Source organism: Apus apus, chromosome 3, assembly GCF_020740795.1.
Source record: "Apus apus isolate bApuApu2 chromosome 3, bApuApu2.pri.cur, whole genome shotgun sequence".
Taxonomy (NCBI): domain Eukaryota; kingdom Metazoa; phylum Chordata; class Aves; order Apodiformes; family Apodidae; genus Apus; species Apus apus.
The window spans coordinates 108,958,760-108,977,544 of NC_067284.1; the positions used below are offsets into that span (position 1 = coordinate 108,958,760).

Genomic DNA, 18,785 nt, shown 5'->3' on the forward strand with positions numbered 1-18,785 from the left:
CTGAATATAGTTTGGAATTAACTATCTAGTACTGACATGGCTTTGCCTATATGTTCACATAGGCACCACGGTCCCAGTTAGATGATGTGGACCCATGTGCTTCAGTCCTGTGGTGAGAGTAAAAGGCATTTTTTTCAAGAGTGGGAGTCTGACAGTTCAGTCTCAAAATTCAGTGGCCTCCTTTATGCTTTTAAAATAAATTAACCAGTGACAGAATTGGTTCTCTGGCCCTAAGATGGATGGGACAATCTGACTGTGTCTGCAAAGCTGTACTCTCATAGCCTCCAGACAGATGGCTGTGTTCACATTGCTGAGGGACAACACGGATTATCTCAAGGCACTAGGGATCATCTGAAAGGGTTCAAGCCCAAACCCATCCAAGGACCTTTCTTGTTGTCAAAAGTGTTTAAACATCCTGCTCAGTTATTGCTTGTGTGTGTGCCCCAGCACTGCTTAAAGGGATGGAGGCAGACGTTGTTCTGGGTTGCAATCAGGGGGTCTGGGCCCCCCTTTCAGCTCTATCAGAGGCCTTTTGTGTGACCTTGGTCGGTAACTTAGGGTAAGATTAATTCCATTTAGTGTTGACTAATGGTGACAGTGTCTAATTAAACTAGTCATGTGTGCTCCCTCTCTGATCAGAGAAGGAAGAGAAAGCAAATTCAGAAGGTGAATCATCCTGTTTTAAGACTGGTGTCAGAGACAAATTAGATTAATTGCCCTCTGGAAGTAGCTATTTCTTTCCATTAACTGCAGAGGAAGTCTACATTAGAAGAGTTTAGACTAGATGCCTGATTTATGAATGGCTAAAGTTAAGTAAAATTAGTCCTAACCTTAATCCCTGTGCATGCCTATTTCTCCATATGTTGAATGATAGAAATAACACCTTCTGTGCCTCACATTCAAAGTTGCCATTGTGTGAGGGGCATCCTGTAACTACTTTGGAAAGAAATTAAACCTAGGATTAAAAATACAAAAATCAGAGAAGTAAAACTTTTACTCTTGAAACGTCTCAATGACAATATGAGAGATACCAGTTGGACCATCCTGTTGCTTTTGCCATTTTTCCCCCCTACATTTTGACAACTAAGCACCCATAAATTACTTTTCCCACTGCCACAAGGGCAATTAGCCTGTTTCTGGGGAGAGAAGGAGGAGCACTGAGGAAGGCTGACTGTGAAAAAGAGTGTAGGACCCAGTCTTGGCCAGCAGCTTTGAACATTTTCCTAGTGCTACTGCTCTTCTCGAATGACAGTGACTATTTACTTTTTGGAAAATCTCCAGAGGAATGAAAGCTCATGACCAACTGTGACAGAGTTAAAGAATAAAAAAAAAAAAGAGGAGAAAAAATGCTTGAATTTTCTTAGCAAAAATCCTCAGCATATAAACCAAGCATGGAATAATTGTCCCACTTGATAGCTTGTACTTACACATGGGGCTTGGTATTTGAAAAGAAAGTTTGCACCTTTAGCTACCTGGTGTGGTAAAAGCAGGGGGGACAAAAAAGGTAAAAAAAGACCTTGTGTGGGTGTCTTCATAAGTGCTTATTTTGATCCAAATTGCAACACATTACACCTCAATATGGGCACAGTTGTACTTGATAAGGCTTTCACCAGCACAACCATGCCCAAACCACAAATCACCCCACTGATGTTGCTGTGTTTATGGGCGTAGCTGAGATACCTTTAAAACCAGTAAATCTAATACCAGGTCCTTAGAGGCCATTTTGGGGCTTTTTGGGGTGTGTTAAATTACTAAATCCTGTTATTAACGCTTTTATTTTATGATTTGCTGTTTCCAGGGCACAGACAGAAGCTTGATGACTCTAAACCTAGTTTGTTCTCTGAACGCCTCAGTGATTTAGGGCGCATTCCTCATCCCAGTATGAGAGTAGGGGTCCCGACCCAGAGCCCACGGCCCTCTCTGAACTCTGCACCAAGTCCTTTTAATCCTCAAGGACAGAGTCAGATTACAGGTAAGAGACAGAACCATAGGTTTGACTTGCACAGGCAATGGTAGTAATTGCTTATGGATATTTGTGTCTCAACTACAGTAAAAGAGGCTGTTACAGAGCGAGAGATGTTTTCCAAGCAAAGCTAGGTGGGAAGTGGATTATTCTGTAGTGTTTGAAGCTGAAAATGTCTTTCTTTTTTTAAAATACCTTTTTGCTGTAAGTCCAAAATAGTCAGTCTGTGTAAATTAAGTAGGAATCTGGTGAAATTCTTAACTGCCACGTTGCTCTGCCTTGTCCTTCGTGTGTGCAATAGTACATAATAGAACGAGCCTTTTTATTCACCATTTTTATTTTGCACTGGTGTTGAGGGAAGCAGCCAGCATTGAATGCTCTTTCTCTCAGATTAATAATACAATCCTCTCACGTGGTGGTTTCCTTCTAGCACCAGAGCTGACCACTGTTACAATAAACGAACAGGGTTATGGAGAAATCTCCAAAGATTGCTTGTGAGGCTTGTATGCAACATTTATGATTGCATGCTGAGAGACAGATTTCATTGTGCTGCAAGAAATCATAAAGTACCATGTGTCACAGATTATAAAACTGAAATAAGATGTTTAACTGCGGCTGTGCCAGGAGCTTGCAACAAACAGTGAAGCCTACAAAATAAACCCATTTTGTCATTTTTCTAAATTCAGAGCCAGTTACTTTTTTCAAAAGAGTGTCAAAACAACCTGTACCTAATTTTGGCCATTTCAGCATTCAAAACTTGTGCTGATTTGTTTGTGTCTATCCAGGATGTGAAGAGGTGTTGCCCCTGACCAATTCACTTCCTAGAACTGTTGGAGAACTTCACCTAGATTCAAGTCCATCAACAAAACTCTTGGCTCAATTTACTAGACCAGTTTAAAACTCAGTTTTGCTGCTATAGTTGCATCTATACCAGGAGACCTTTGCTACTTGTGTATACCAGTATTCCTTTACTGGTAAAGCACTCCTAGTATAGACATTAGTCTTTGAGTCAACCTAGGAAGATTTCTGGTTTCATGTTTCAAGTGGTTTTGACATGATACCAGCTGAAACTTAGTGGTTTTAACAAAGTGTTGTGGCTTTCTTCTTCTTTCTTTTTCCTCTTTTTTAAGTTCAACTGGTTTATTAATTTGCAGTAAGGAAGAGAAGTAAGTGGGTTAATTTGAACCCAAAGCACTCAGAGAACTGAAATGAAAAAGTTGTTCCCATGAGCTGTGACAAAGTCCTCCCAGATCTAGAAGTCTAGCTTTAACTAACGTAGAATGTTTATAATATATGAAATACGTCAATAGTACCCATTACAAGGTACCTTCTACCTGCCAGCTTCCCAGAGCAGGTTTTTTTGGCCAGGCTTGGTGTTCTGTTTGTTGGACATGTGAAGTCGGGGCTCTTATGCATAGCATTTTCTGGGTAAGAACTGCCAAACTTAAGCCCAATAATTTTTCTAACCTACTGTCTTCTGTCTGGCGATATTTGGGGGTGTAGTTCCCAAGAAAACATGGGGAAAAAATCTGGGGCTACAATCGGCTTTTTTCTCTTTCCTTGTGCCTCCATAGTTTACCTATTGTGCAACACTGTATCTAAGACAGTTTGAGGGTGAAATTCTTCCTGACCCCATCTGGTGATCAGCTTATGCCCTGAAGCACGAGAACTGAGATCCCCTTGTAATTTCTTCCTCACTAAGTGTAACCTCATATGCTGCTCTCATTCACATAAATGCCTCCTGTAGAAAATGTTCTGCTGGGTTTGATTAATAGGGTACTTCTCTGCCTCATAATGAATCAGCAGCAACATTTTCAGATCCGGAGGTGAAAACTTCAGATGAGCTTTAAATAAGCCTGACTGGAAACAAAGCTGTGTGGCATTCACGGTCTTCTCTGCAAATTGAGGAGTCAGCAGTTCTAAGTACCAGTTAAGACTTCTAGAGAGAGAAGATGCGGTACTGGCAGGTCAGAGGGAAGGGAGCTGTACCAAGGAAGGCAGGCTGACTTTCCCATCTATAGTGGATTATGTGCTTTTCTTGCTGGTTAAACTCATGGTCGTGGGATAATTTAGAAACCCAAATTGCTCTTATTTCCCCCAAACCAGTGAAGTTTTGGCTGCTTATTGAAGTTTTCAGTGAGTAAGTGATCTGATACAGTATTTGCCATGTTACTGCTCAGTCATGTCTCCTCAATTTAAAGAAGTCAGACACCCAGCCCTCAAAGGCTACTCGTTAGCTTTCTGGTAGCCCTCCCATTTAATAAGGTGATTAGCTTGAGCATGTTATGTTGGTGTGAGCTCTCTGAATTGTTCTGCCTTCTCCAGGAGGCTTTTTGGTGCTTTTCAGGATGTTGATTGTAATCTGTAAAGCTCTACGAGCTTTGATGTTCCACCAAAGTTCTGGGATGCTTTTTGTAGACAGTCCCTCTGAATTCTTCTGCGATGAATGGATGCTCCTTGCCACACAAACTGTGCCAACGAGAGACAAAGTTGATGCTGCCGAGGAGGCACCTCTTTGACTGTGTATTAGGTGGCCATGGGAAATTGCTACATGTCTGTCCTTTTGGTGTGGCAGTAGGGAGGGAGCTGTTTAGCTTGTCCGTCTCTACCAGTTTCTTTGTTGTGCTGCAGTACTCTGTGGGAATACCACTGGCTTCTTCTCATGGTCACTGGGCTGGCACAGCTTGGATACGTATTGAAGGGAGAACAGACTCTTGTCGGAAAAATAGGGATTTTTTAATTACCTTTATTGGAATTAACCAGGTGTTACCTTTGTTTCCTAATATTTTACCAAGAAAAAAATTAATTCCTAATAACTTTAATAACAAATACTGGGTTCCTACAACAAAATCCACATTATTGCCAGTAATCATATAAACTGTTTTTGTTTCATTCCACTTGAGGTCTTGTGTAGCTGTTGCATGATTAAAAAGAAATCATATTTAAAGCCTGGCTGGCCCACACCTGAGTCTGAAAGAACTCAGCACTCTGGGGTTCACTTCTATATTTCTTTTCACTGTCTAGGTTGTGTTTATTTTCCTTGAGTATCAGAGTACAGGTTTTACAAATGATGACACAGTCCTGAACCTACCAGAGGGCCTTGCTGTGCCAGCACAAGGCTCAGGGTTGCCCTTATTCAACATGGCATTTTAACTAGGATTCTGCAAAAGCAACATCGAAGGGTCATTAGAAAACAAATCATCCAATAAGCAGATGCCTTTGCTGAGGCAATGCAGATTCAGTTTGAACCCTCCTTGCTGCCCGTAAATCAGGAATCCTGTCTGTTCACATTTGGATACTGGTATATTTGCTTTTTTATGTTTTTTTTTTCCCTTTCCCTAATGGCGCTCGCACAACTTGCTCATGTATCCGATTACGTTCTCATTCAGACACTGTTGCATTAGTGTTGCAGTATGAAATGAGGAAAACTGTTGTTTTTCTAAAACACAATTGGTAAAGATTAGCCAGGAAAAGCCACGGGCATAATAGCAGGAATGTGGTTGGCGAGAGGACCCCAGTGGCTGAGCTGTGGGGATGGTGGAGTGGGAATTAAGTGAGGTTTCATGCTCCATCACCACCGTGGCACCGTCTGATCTATAGGCAACCTGTGACTTTCATCACTGGAATAACAACACTCAAAAGCAGGTCCCGTGAAGTTTTGTTTTTCTTTTTTCCCTTTTCCTCTTCTCTTCCCCTTGCACTTTCAGGGATGTTATGCTTTCATTTCTCATCATTTCTTAGGGCTGTAGGAAGCAGATTTAAAGGCTTCACAGCTGACTCACCTGGAAGTTAATGGGGCGGCCCATCTCCGTGGGCAGGCAGAGAGTGGTTTCAGGGGCAGCGTAAACTGAGTCTGCTGGGAAAATCATGGACAGAAAACACCTTCGGCTCTCAGATGGAGGATGAGAATGGTACCAGCTGAGCCCTCCTTAATTCAGGATTTACAGGCAGTGGCCTGGCTGCTACTCTTTTTCAGAGTCAGGCAGAAAGCTATCCTCATCACAGAATTGTTCTGGGCTCTGGATATGAATCTGTGCGGCATCTGCCTCAAAGATCAGTGTCTGTTCTCCCAGACCATCAGCTGCAGGACAGGTTTGAAACAGAAACTGTGTAGCTGTTATTACACCAGCATTATGCAAGTGCTCTGCCAAGGGTTGGTTTTACTTGGGACCAGCCACACTCTGAAGCACACACCGATTGATATCTGGTGCCTGTCAACTGAGAGCGCATCAGGCAAAATAGGTGGATGCCTAGAAAAGATAAGTTAGAAATAGCCCAAGTAATAGGCTGATAGGGTGAACTATATTTTCAGCCCATTAGGAAATGGAATAAGAGCTACAAGACTTAGCAGATGAGGTGACGGAGCTGGGATTTCTGCTGCCATGAATTCAAGGGTGGCTGCAGTCTTCTGTATTTTATACAAATTGATCACATCCTTCAGGGGACTGGAAAGTTGCCATTGTGAACCTCTACTTGGTAAAATTTGGGTCCCTCCTATTAAAGTATTCATTCAGGTTCTCCTCCTCCCACTTTACAATTTAGTTGCTCTGCTGGCGTGACTTGTTCAGTTTATGTTTTTTTTCTTCTAGAAATATAAGTCTTGAGGGGTGGGAGGAGAAATGGTTTTAGAGGTTCTTCAGGCCAAAACCTGTTCTCAATTACACTAGTGTCCATTGGGGTGTAACTCCATTGGATTTGATTTTATTGATTGAACTGGGCAATCCAAATTGAGCCCTGGGCTTTTAAATGTGCCTAAGAAGTAGTCAGAGAAGAGGAGGAGGCCACTTTTTTGTTGTTGTTTTGCTAGCGGGGTGGTGTTACAACAATAGTTGGGTTACTCATGCAGAAAGCCATCTTGGCTTTGTTAAGATCAGAAGTGAGGATATTTGCTTTAAGTGTTTACCAAAGATAGCTCCAGACAGCTTGGTTTTTTGTATTGGCAGTAGTACTAATACAATCAGCAGCAGGCAGTGCTAGAGCTAATGGCTGGATTTAAAAGGCAGTGGTTTTGCAATGTCTGTGCATGCATGTGACATGGGGGTGATACAGACAGTACACTGAGGAGCTGCCATCATGCTTTGCTCATGTAACCCAGCTTGAGAAATGGGAAATTGATTTTTTTTTTCTACAGTAAAGCTGTGTGTTTCATAATGCAGTGCCAAAGCAGTGCAGAAACTCGTTCTTCAGGGCTATTTACGGGTTTCTCTCTTCTCTCCACTGGCACTTTAGAACATTTCTGTTGAAGGAAGAGAAGTCACATTACTGGAGAGCCAATATCATTAGTGGGAGAATGGGTCACTGGGTTGCTTGGTTTTTTTTAATTCTTTTGTTTGTTTGTTTGCTTTATACAGTTCATCCAATCTTAGACTGATTTTTAAAACTACTTCTTGTCCATTGAGTATTAATGTCTATTGTCCATTGATGCTGTCAACCACAGACCAGAAGGGTCAAGAACTGTGTATATTTCCCACTGACTATAAACATGACAGCAAAACCTAGACACAAAATAATTTGCAATACTCAGTTTTCCCTGCTCTGGTGAGGTTTACCTTGAATTGCAAAGAAGATGGAGCTGTTTGTCCATTAAATTAGACCTCGCCCTGCTGTGGCCAGGGTTTCTTCACAGAGCATGATATGGCCCATTGTGAATGAATCTGCTGAAAGCTGCACTTTTCTTCACACCCACACAGGAATAACAGAAATGTTTACAAAAGGAGGACTGCTCTTACTAATCACTCCAAAATTTTCAAGTGCAAATGCCAACTCAAAGTGGCCCTCTGCCTCCCTTGCTGTTGTTGAATGCCCTGCTAGCCCTTCCCCATGGTTGCTGTACAGGAAGGTGGGGGGCTTTCTCCCGAGCTTTTGCTGTGTTTTTATATTAGTGTTTTTCCTTGCTCTGGAGGAATTCCTTTAGGGAGTAATCCACATTCATTGTGCCTTAGAGCTCTGAGGTTTTTAATCTGTTCTGTGCTTTTCACGATTGGGAAGATGTGCTGTACCTGCACCCATGGTGCTTTGGGTAATGGCACAAAGGCCCTGGCCTGCAGAGTGGTTGCATGTGAGGGCTCCAGCCAGAGCAAACAGGGAAGCTGGTCTTTGGATCAGCAGACCAGTAAAAACCTCTTACAGATCCACTCATAGCTTCATCCCTGCTGGGATGGGCTAAACAGCCACTCCACCCCTTCTGTGACAAAGTGAGGAGGAGGTGACCCTCCTAAGGACGTTGTTGTGTTTCACCCACAAGCATCTGCTTGGATCTGCCCCACTGACAGGCACCTGCCCATGGTGCCCCTGCCATCCTCCTTCTTCCCAGGAGGTTTGGTGGTGTATGGGACCAGAAGAGATCGGTTGATTTGGCCTCAGTGGCTGAAGTCTCTGCTCCAGCCGCGTTGCAGGGAATATCTGTTGTTGAGACCAAAGAGTGTCACGTGAGACCAAGCTGCATATCCACCTTCCAGGACTTACTCTGGGAATTTTTCAGTGCTACTGGGTAGGAACATTTACCCTGTGGGCTGGCAGATCACCTGTGACTTGGCAAGATGAGGGCCTTTCACTGCTTTCTCCTCTCCTGTCTGTGCAAACCTTGACTGCTGTCAGCAAGCAGAGGCTGGTTTTAGGATATTTACTTCAGAATCTGGTGAAACTCATATCTTCACTTTGTGGTCTCCTAACAGGCCAAAGTAATGCTTGAAGCCAATCAACCCCAGGGCAAAATCCCTCACCCTAACTCAACCATGACCTTAGCCCTGTCTTGGTGTGGAGAAATTGCAGTGACCCTTCATCTGATACATTATCTGATGTGGAATTTGGTTGAGGATTTTCCTCTTTATTTTCCGATTCTCTGAAAAGATATGATCTCATTTCCCTGGAGCTAAGTTGCTTGCACTCTAGTTTCAGAGGGGCTCGAGTTTGGATCTGAATATCTGGGTTCAAAGTTTCCAGCTGAGATAAGCACCTCATTTTGCGAGTGAGGTACTTATAGAGTCCCTGAACCTTAAAGAAAAGACCAACTAAATATGCAAAACATATCGGGGGAACGACTTACCATTATTGTCCTTAACTTTGGTAGAAATTGCAGCATATTGAGGTTGGGTGAGTTACCCAAGTCCAACAGGAGATCTGCTTCAGGGAAAGAAGCAGTTAAATCACAGCTCAGTGTCTTCAGTAAAGGTCCATCCTTTTTCTCTTTCTCTAAAATACAATCAGATATATATTACATATATATAATGTGGTATTGCAGAGCTGAGGCTGTGATGAGCTATATATAGAAGCTGTGTATAAATTTAAGATAAATGTTGTAAGGACATATTATATGCTTCTGGATGAACTGATGGTCTATCCAGTGCCATATTCTGCCTCTGACAGCGCAGCATGAGAGATTGTTTTGAAAGAGCATTTTTTGCCACTCACCCTTCTTGTGTCCACACAGGTATTCACACTTGTTAGATGAAGGATGTTATGTGTAAAACCATCTCTAGCATGTGTGTTCAAAGTGGTGAGGGTGCCAGAGACACTCAAGATCTTCTCATGCCATGAGGACTGCACTACCAAAAGTGGCATGAGCCTCTAGAAGGCAGCTCCTTTCCTGAGGTTTTCACCATCTTAGACCAAAAAAATCCTGTGAAAACATCCTCTGCTGTGATATTTTTTCCTAGCCTTTACCTGCTGTATAATTTCCTTCCAGCATTTGAGCTGACCTAATAATCAAAACTTTAAGGGACTCTGTTTTAGATTCGGAAGCAGAGATTGAAAAGCTCTTGGAGTTTGAAGGAGCTTGGATTTGAGATTGTGCTCTTGACACATCATTAATTTTAAGATTGTTTTCCCAGCAAGCCTAGGCTTTCCGTTCCCAGTTGAAGATCATTTACCGTTGACTGAATGGTGAATTATAGTAGTGGAATGAGGCAGAGAAATATGTCGATATCTGATACAACAACTTGCAGTCAGTCAGATTTGAACTTGGGCCAATCAATACAACCCTAGCCTTGAAATTGTTAAAACAAAGAAGTTCATTACATTTAATGATCAAGTGTCATTCGGATTTCTGAGGAGTTTATGTTAACCATTTATATTACTCAGCTCTAATATAAGATACAAACTCCAGGAAAATCCTCTTAAAATTAAACTGGGAAGTAAGTTGTTGCTTTTTTTAAAAAAAATACATCTATATAGTTATTCTGCTTCAAGGAAGTATCTGCTTTCCAGACATCTCTTCAAACAAATCATGTCTGAGCAGAAAAAATAAACAAGGAATAGCTGAAACTACAAGGTTTTGCTGTGTGGAAGAGCAGGGAAAGGAGTTTAAAAAAGAAAAAAAAAAGTTGAATTTCCTGAAAAAGTGCCTTTGCTTATGCCATGTGGCTATCACATTGCTGTTTGCAAAGTAGGGCCTTAGCACAGTGCTCAGATCTATCAGGTTCTCCAGATAGAGTGGGCTTGATGTGCTTCTCTGAAAATGGAAGGTAGGATTTGGAGGGATGAGCTACTATTTCTGTGAGTCAATTCATAGATAGTTCTCTGTTTATCATGCAGTGCCCAAAAAAAACTTTGGGGTTCAAAGTGCTTTGTTTTTACTGATGTAAAGAAATAAAAATAATAATTTATGAGGCATTCAGTGTCCTCTTTTATTATCAGATACTAACTGAGAGCAAACGGTTTATGAATTCAAACACCAGTGGGTAAAACTAGCTCGCGCTCTCTCTCACTTAGTGCAATCCACCAGTGCTTCAACAAAAAATAAACTCTATTTATCCTTAAAACCATTTCCTACATTGTGAACTGCAGCAAGTACATCAAAAGACATCTCTGGCTTCCGATAGTTATCCCAAACCGTTTGGTTTCATAATGTTGTAATTGAGGTGACTGTAGGTAGTTGGGCCAGCTTCCAAATGTGACGTTTTTGGACAGATGCTGATAAGATTAATGACTTTTTTCCTCCTGAATAGTATTTTCAGTCAGAAAACACTACTGTGTAATGTTTGAACTGGGTAACAACTTGACAGGAGTGCCAAGTGCTGACCATAGAGTCCTCCACCTCTGAAGTCCACTTTCCTGGCTCAGACCTGGGTCTCACACTTGCTGTCTGCTTATCTGTCCAAATCCTCAAGGACTGGCCTGTCTTGGTATAACACGCTGTTAGACCTGGACAAGAAGCACCAGGAATCTGCAGCACAGCTGCTAGATATTTTAAAACTCTGCTCACTGCTCTGCTTATTTCCCAAAAATGTTGTTGTGGGGAGGGAAAAGCAGAGAGCGAGGCTTGAAGGGGTTGAGTCCTAGAGGAGCAGGTTGTGTTTCATTGCATTCTCATTCCTTTTAGCACTGATTGAGTGTGTTTTCAGTAATCCTACCTCTCTCAGTTAGGTTGTTGATGCCTTAAAATGTTTCTTCTTGTAAAAAATTTACTCTTTTTTTTTTTTTCTTTTTTCCCAAGACCCCAGACAGGCACAGTCATCCCCGCCGTGGTCCTATGACCAGTCTTACCCATCCTACTTGAGCCAGATGACTTCACCGTCCATTCACTCCACAACTCCCCTGTCCTCCACCCGAGGCACAGGACTTCCAGCCATCACCGATGTGCCCAGACGCCTCTCAGGTAAAGACTGTGTTTTGCCTAAAACAATTATTTAGATAGGAAGAGGACTGGCAGAGGCTGCCTCTGTGGCCTCAGACAAACCTTAATAAGAAGAGCAAAGCTCAGCTGGTGATAACAGGGTTACTGCATGGCAGGCAGGGGTCAAAGCCCTTTTTTTTCAGAGTGGAAGTCCTGCTGTGATACTCGGAGCGTGTATCATTTTAATGTGTCTGGATTGATTTCAGATCAGACTATTTTTAAATTGTGAAGCTGTTTCTATGAATAAATTCTTTTTTTTTTTTTTCCTACAAGAGGATGTTTACATGCCTGTTTTAAAGTACTTGTGATATTCTCTATTTTTTGGTGCTTTACTTTTGTGGTGTGTGTGTTCTTAGGCATCCTGACAGATAGATGCCTTTATTTCTTCAGTAGTTAAGGCTAAGGTTCATTATCCTGCATTTCAGTTCAGTAGCTCAAGAAAGCCTATTTCCTTAGTTAATGTGTACTTAAGATGCCTATCAGAAACTAGCTGAGTCATTCTAGGGTAAAGATTGGACAAATTGTGCTTTGGAATGGTGCTGGAAAGAGGAAATACATTTAGGAACATAGACAAGACAGCAGCAAGAAATTGAGAGGGGTTTTTTTGTTGAACAAATGTACATTTACATGCTGTGCAATTCATCTCTAATGGTCTCAGTCATAAAACCATCTGTGTGAAGTAATCTGATTGCCCCAAAGTAAGATAGAGCCTGTCATGGCACACAGTCACCTTGTATATCTTGCCAAAAATGAGGAACCTTAGGGGAGGGAGGCTCAGTATTAAAACCCCAGCCTTGCAAGTGTGGAAATATTAGCAGCGTATGCCAAAAAAGCATGTGTAATGTAAAGAAAGCCTTTATGATTCATTAATGAAAACCAAAGAATCAGTCTTATTACATCTATTTTTTGCATGTTTGCAAGATATTATTATAATTTTGGATGCTGCTGCCATACACCTGTTTGACTCCCAGCCAGGTGAATTTCTTGCTGTTGTGTTTCCCTCTTCCACCAAGCTCATAGCACTGGAAATGTTGATCACTCCACTGAGCTGCATCAACGACAAGCTGAACTTCAGCCAGCAGGCATGTAGGATTTGATTAGCTTAGACTCCTTGATTTCTTTCATCTTGGAGGAGGGAAGCATTGTTTCTCAAACAGCTGCAAGAACCTCTGCAGCCCTAGTGCGCCCTGCCTTCTCAGAGATGCCAAACGTCTCCATGTGGGCCGAGGGCTGGAGGGTGGTGGAGCAGGTTCCTGCGGGCTCTCCGTGCAACCCGCTGACTTGGTTCAAAAAACTTGATGGGCTTGATGCTGAGGAAATGCTTTGTTTGGCCTGAAACAGGTTCTTTTTGAGTAGGAGCCTCCTGATGGTCTGTGTTGTCAAATGAGTTATTTTTGCAATTGTGCCCCCAGCAGTATCTCCAGGAGAGGCTCTGCTGGGACTGCAGCAGCTGTAGCACCGAGCATTTGCCCTGCAGCCCTTGCTTGTCTGTGTGTATTCAGATGTGAGTGCCTGCATGAGGGCACAGGCAGAATGACTAAAAGACCTGGCTGTGTACATGGTGTGTCTGTAGACCGAACTTTTCTGCTGTACTCTGAACTTGGTTACCTTCGTGTGTCTTGCTCTTCATGTTTCACGGGCTCGACTGACACCTCTGCAATGCTTTTACATTTTCCCAGCATGAGGATCTTGCTTCTAGTTAGATCCAAGATCGAAAAAGGGGACTTTGATCTTCCACAAGTACTAGAGGTTGTTTGCAGTGATTGCTGATGTTCAGAAATAGAGAGGTGCCTTCCTGGGTGGAGGATGAGCTCTGATGAGCAGGCTGCAAGGAGGCACATTGCAGCCCCAGCTGCAAACACTGCAGTTTCTCTCAAGGGTTTATTTCTAGCGGTGCCTCAGGGAGGGAGTGCAGGATCCAACCCCTTTTGTGTGCAAAGTAGAGAGCGACATGCAAGTTTAAAGCTGCCCCTTACAGCAAACAGTGTATTCCTCACACACAGAGAAATGCAAATCTCCACTCAGCTCTTTCATACATCTTTCAGAGGAGAACACAGCTTGGGTGAGGGGAAAAAATGACTGCTAAGAAGCACTAAAAATTTTAGAAAACTTCAGACAGTTCCAGTGCATGAGGGAGAAATTAGAGTTTTACAAGGCCTTGAATAAAAACAAACTTTGCTTTTTGATACAGTGGCAGAATTCTGATTATCTAGGCTGTTAAAAGTATACAAGGTAATTTTAATGAATGCCATATTGACTGCCTGTTGGTTAACATCATGCAGGAAGAAAAATGGGTAAAACGTGCCCCTCAGGCCTTGGATGTCACACCTAGAGGCACAGGACTTCCTACCTGCCACCATTTCACATCACCCAGCCTTTCCACCAGGCCTCCATGGCTCTGCCTAGGCAACTGCTTAAATTGTGCTCACCCAGACATTGAAAGTGCACCATCTGATAAAGCAATGTGTCCTTCAAAGGAGTGGTTCCTGACTGTATTGTCAATGGCAGTCTTCAAGAGCTATTTTGATGGTGCTCCCATGATCAGAAACACTTACATCCCGTAGCCAAAATGGTGGTGATCCTCCCTGTCCTGGCACAGGTATATCTCTTGGTGATGAGGACACCTGTGTTTCAATCCCAGATAAGGCTGAGCGTCAGAAGAGATTTGGGGCTGTAGGACAGGAGGTGACAGATGTCTGCCATAGCAGTTAATGCAGTTGTCCATCCCATGAGGGAGGGAAAAAGGGCAGCAGGCTGCAACCCTGAGGAGTTACTCGGGCAGGCTGGTGTAATGTGACTGAACTGGTCGTGTTGGTGTCTAGACTGATTTCTTTGCACAACTGAGGTGTTCACACACAATGCTGCAAGCACGTGCAGATGAGTGCCCGCAGCTGTCAAACTTCTCCAAATGGGGACCAGTGCTATATCTGCAGTGTCATACAGCTAATTAATGGTGTATCTCATGTATTTGGGCAGTATTCAACAGCAATAGCTGAAAAGCAAAGCAAAAAAAGATTATCTGGCATCACTCATGCAACTTTTGAACCAGTGATCTTTCTGGAGCATAAGTCTCATGTTCCTATCAAGGATAAATAAAAAATAGGCTCACGAGGCTAAGCAGTTGACTTAATTTCACCAACTTAGTCATAAAAAGAGCAGAATTCCTCATATTTTATTAAAATATGTCTGTCTGCTCAGACTTCCCCAGAAGACAGTGAAAGTTGGTGGCCCAGCAGATTAATATTCTTAATTAAATAATATTGTAGTGGAAACCATGGGAATATATGAACATGGTCATTTTAGAGAGAGTTTTGCCTGAGGGATGTAGTCTTATTGCATGATTCATAGTGAATGCACTCAGTCTTTGTGCCCCATGCATAACCAAAGTGCATGTGGGATGGGGAGCAGGAGTGTCTATTATGTAATTAATGTATATGATTCATATAAATACACATCACAACCATTTTACATAAAGCTTTGGGACTGATCCAGCAAGTCCTCAGCACATCCAGGGTTCAGAGCAGGGAGTACAGGTTGGGTTGTTCCTGCAGTCATAAAAGGGCTGCTCTGCAGCAGGTGGAGGACGTATGGGTGTAGGTCTCCCAAAGGTAGACATCCATCTCTGAGACAGTCAGTCTAAGCTCAGTTTGGAGTCAGGGGGGGCAAACTGGCATTCACAGGACTGGACCAGTCTGCAGATGAGCTGCACTGGTCCCTGGCAGTGCCTTGAAAGAGCTTGTTTGTCTCCACGGGCTCAAAAGCGAGCCTAGGTGAGTAGTTCAGGTACGGGCATGTCTGATCTGATAGTCTGCCTTTGGTGAGGTGATTTAAAAGATGATTTAACTGTGCCATAAACATATCCATGTCACAGTCTTGTTACACTTCAGTCCTGGTTTAACCCTGCTGTGATCTGCCTCACCCTGACCTCTACCTGCTCTGCAATTGCGATTGCAGGGTTTGAGCTAGGATTTAACTTTTTTGAGAATACTCCTGAGAAAGGAGGTGGGGAGACAGCTTCTCCTGCACTTTTCCTGGATCTTCTCACCCATCTGCCTAAATGCTAGTCTCTTTCTTCACCTTTGAGAGATTTGTGGGGTCAAGGTCTGAAGCTGCTAGGGGACCTAACCTTGAAGTGTAACATGAACACGCGCAGTGCTGCCTGTGGAAGGGCCTGTCCTACAGAACTGTGTTTGACAAATTCTCGTATGACAAAGGAGAAAATTAAAACTGGATCTAAATAAATAGCAGGACAAATCACTAAACCTTTCCCAGCCCCAGGCTCACACTCTGCAAATAAATGACAGATGGGGATGCTTGCCTCATGCCACCATGCCCAAAGTCTCCTGTCCCATGTCCTGGAGTCCCTGCAACATGCAGGGTGGATTCTACTGTCTCTGTATTTACTGTGTCATTGAATAGAGACATGCTGAGACAGATGAGGAACATACTGAGGTAAGAGACATGCTGGGCTCAGCCTCTGAACAAAAAAGTTTTCAGATCTACCCCTCTGAACTAAAATGGCCAGAGAGAAATATCTTTACCAATAAGTTACACAGTGGAAGAGCCTGGGCTGTCAAACACTGATGCTGTTAAATTGCAGCAAGGTTGGTTTTGAGCAGGGTTGGCCAGCATGGTTGCAGACAGTTCCCAGCCGTGGTTTGGAGATGAGCAGAGTCCCAAACTTGTTCCTGTGGCAGCTCGAAGGCAGCCACCTTGTTGTGGAGGCTAAGAAGATTCAATATTACAGCTGTGGCCAGAGCATCCTGGCTGGATTTAGAGCCAAAAAATGGGCCCTGGCCCTGGGCTGTGTGCTAGTTCAAGCATAGCCAAACTTTCCCATTAATTTGTCTCGCTCTGCATGTATCTCCACATTGTTTTGAACCATCCTGGACCTTCACTGGATATTGAATTTAAGAAACATTCCTGTTCTCATAGGTCACTTGAGGGCTGGCAAGTTTAGATGTAATCTGCAAATGCCAACCATACCCTAATCAGTGACAATACTGTTCCTTTTTAATTTTCATTCTTGTAACCCTACAAATCTTAAAACAAAAAAACCCCACACATATAATGGAAGTAGCTCCAGCTGAGCCTCTGTTTTTATGTTAATGAGAAAGTGGCTCAGAGTGATGGCCCGTTTTTTCCTGCGGTCCTGTACTGGTTGTCATCTGGGACTTCTAGCCCGGAATGTGTATTACCTTGGATTTTGCTTAATGTCATGTACACACATGATCTTTTTAATAAGGATTTTCCCTTTTGGGGTGAAATGTGGTATTTGAAAAAGATTAACCTTAAGGAAGATGAGTTGTAGCTGAAGGACCAGTTTATTGCAGTACCTCACTGGTGGACCCACAATGCCAGGAAAGGGTCTGGAGCACAAGTCTTAACAAGGAGCAGCTGAGGGAACTGGGGATGTTCAGCCTGGAGAAAAAGGAGGTTTAGGAGAGACCTTCTCACTCTCTACACCTCCCTGAAAGGAGATTGGAGTGAGAGGGGGTCGGTCTCTTATCCCAAAGACCAAGTCAAGTGATGGGACAAGAGCAAACTGCCTCAAGTTGTGCCAGGGGAGGTTTAAATTGAATATTAGGAAAAAATTATCCACTGACAGGGTTGTCAGGCACTGGAACAGGCTACTTAGTGCATTGGTGGAGTCACCATCCCAGAGGGATTTCAAAACCAGGTAGATGTGGTGCTGTTTTTAGTGGTGGCCTGGGCAGTGCTGGGTTAACAGTTGGACTGGACGATCTTAAAGTTCATTTCCAACCAAAATTATTCTATGATTCTAAGGAGCTCAGGAAAATCTACTGACATGAAATAAAAACTGTGGTCATATGAAGTAGCTGTTCTTGCATCCCTTAATTCCTACTAACTTCGTTAAATGTTGTGGATAGTAAGCACTGAAGGCATTAGTGCTGTGTCCAAAATATAATTATTTTCCTCTTGATATGCTCTGGGGAGCAGAGAAATGGTTAATACCATGGCCATTGCCAGCAACAGCCTTGATGTTAGCAGCTCTTGAAATGAATGAGCAGTTCACGCTTCAGCAATATTGTCTCAGGCTCTTGGCAAACCCAAGAAACCAACTCTGTTTCTGGTGTTCTCGCTACACTGTGATGTTTTTCTTGATGACTATAAAAATTTTCACTCTGACTTTTTTTTTTTTTTTTTTCAAATGGAAGCTGAGAGACTCAAGGTTGTCTCTGTCTCCATTTCTCCTAGGTAATTTTCAGTGCTTACCCTGGGAGGTGATACTGAGTGAAGGCAAAGTAAAGAACTTGGGGGAGCTCAGGTCTTCAGAAACAACCCACTCATTTTGCTACCCTCCCTAAACCTGCAACTTGTCTTCCCCCCCCCCCCCCCTCATTTTTGGTTGTTGTTTTTGGTTGTGTTTGTTTTTTTTTTTTTTCCTTTCATTATTTTTCAGTGGTTCTATTTACTTTGTTTACCACAGGTTTTCCATTTTTAGCTTCCTGCCCACTTGGTGCGACCTCGGAATCTCAGCACCTTGGCACTCATCTGTGGGGTTTCAGTAGCAGCTTCTCTGCTGGGTAGAATCTCTCATTGGAGTAATTGTCCAGAAGATGCATTGCATGATCCCTACCTCAAGGAAGAAAGCCAAATTTTTCTAGCGTGGGTGGCCTCAAATTAGGTACCTATACCCATATTTAGGTGGTAAAGCAAGCAGGCTGATTTTCAGACGTTTGAATATTATAATGGGTGTCTTTAAGCCCCGTTCATTTACTTAAAAAGGCTGTTGGGAGAGGAAATAAACAGGAAAAATTAAGGCAGAGGGCAAGAGTTTTATTCTTTAAATAAGGGATTTAAAAAATACCAAAAAGAAACAAGTGGAATGTTTTTAAATGGAATAAATTTGTTGCTGATACAGGCAGGAAATAGCACACTCAAATATATGTGGATGTATAGATATATTTTTATCTGAGCCTTTTTTTTTGCAATGTGTTTTATATTTAGGACACATATCAAGATTTGCATCTGTTTCCAGAACTTGCTGCTAACAGTTAGTAATGATGCCAAAACATACTTTAGTTCCAGCTTGAGACCAAATGATATTCAGGGCTTTTTTTTATTACTAATTTAGGGTCTGATATTAATTAAGGAAATTTTTCCATAAGTGCCAGGCCTTTTCTGAAGAACTCATTAAAATTATATTAACTTAAACCGGAATCACAGTCTGAGCATGTTTTGTAA

The 18,785-nt window shown here is 42.6% G+C and overlaps 1 protein-coding gene across 7 annotated transcripts in view; it reads left to right on the top strand.

Annotated features, from left to right (window-relative positions):
• The window catches only part of RUNX2 (RUNX family transcription factor 2), a 148,429-nt gene that overhangs the window by 111,076 nt on the left and 18,568 nt on the right, over positions 1-18,785 (top strand). For 2 of the 7 annotated variants that reach the window (XM_051615112.1, XM_051615113.1), the window contains exons 6-7: positions 1,799-1,972; positions 11,397-11,567. In XM_051615112.1, coding sequence (XP_051471072.1) covers positions 1,799-1,972; positions 11,397-11,567 — 345 coding nt within the window. The remainder of the gene's footprint in view (positions 1-1,798; positions 1,973-11,396; positions 11,568-18,785) is intronic. The other 5 variants (XM_051615114.1, XM_051615115.1, XM_051615116.1 and 2 more) reach the window with 3 other exon arrangements.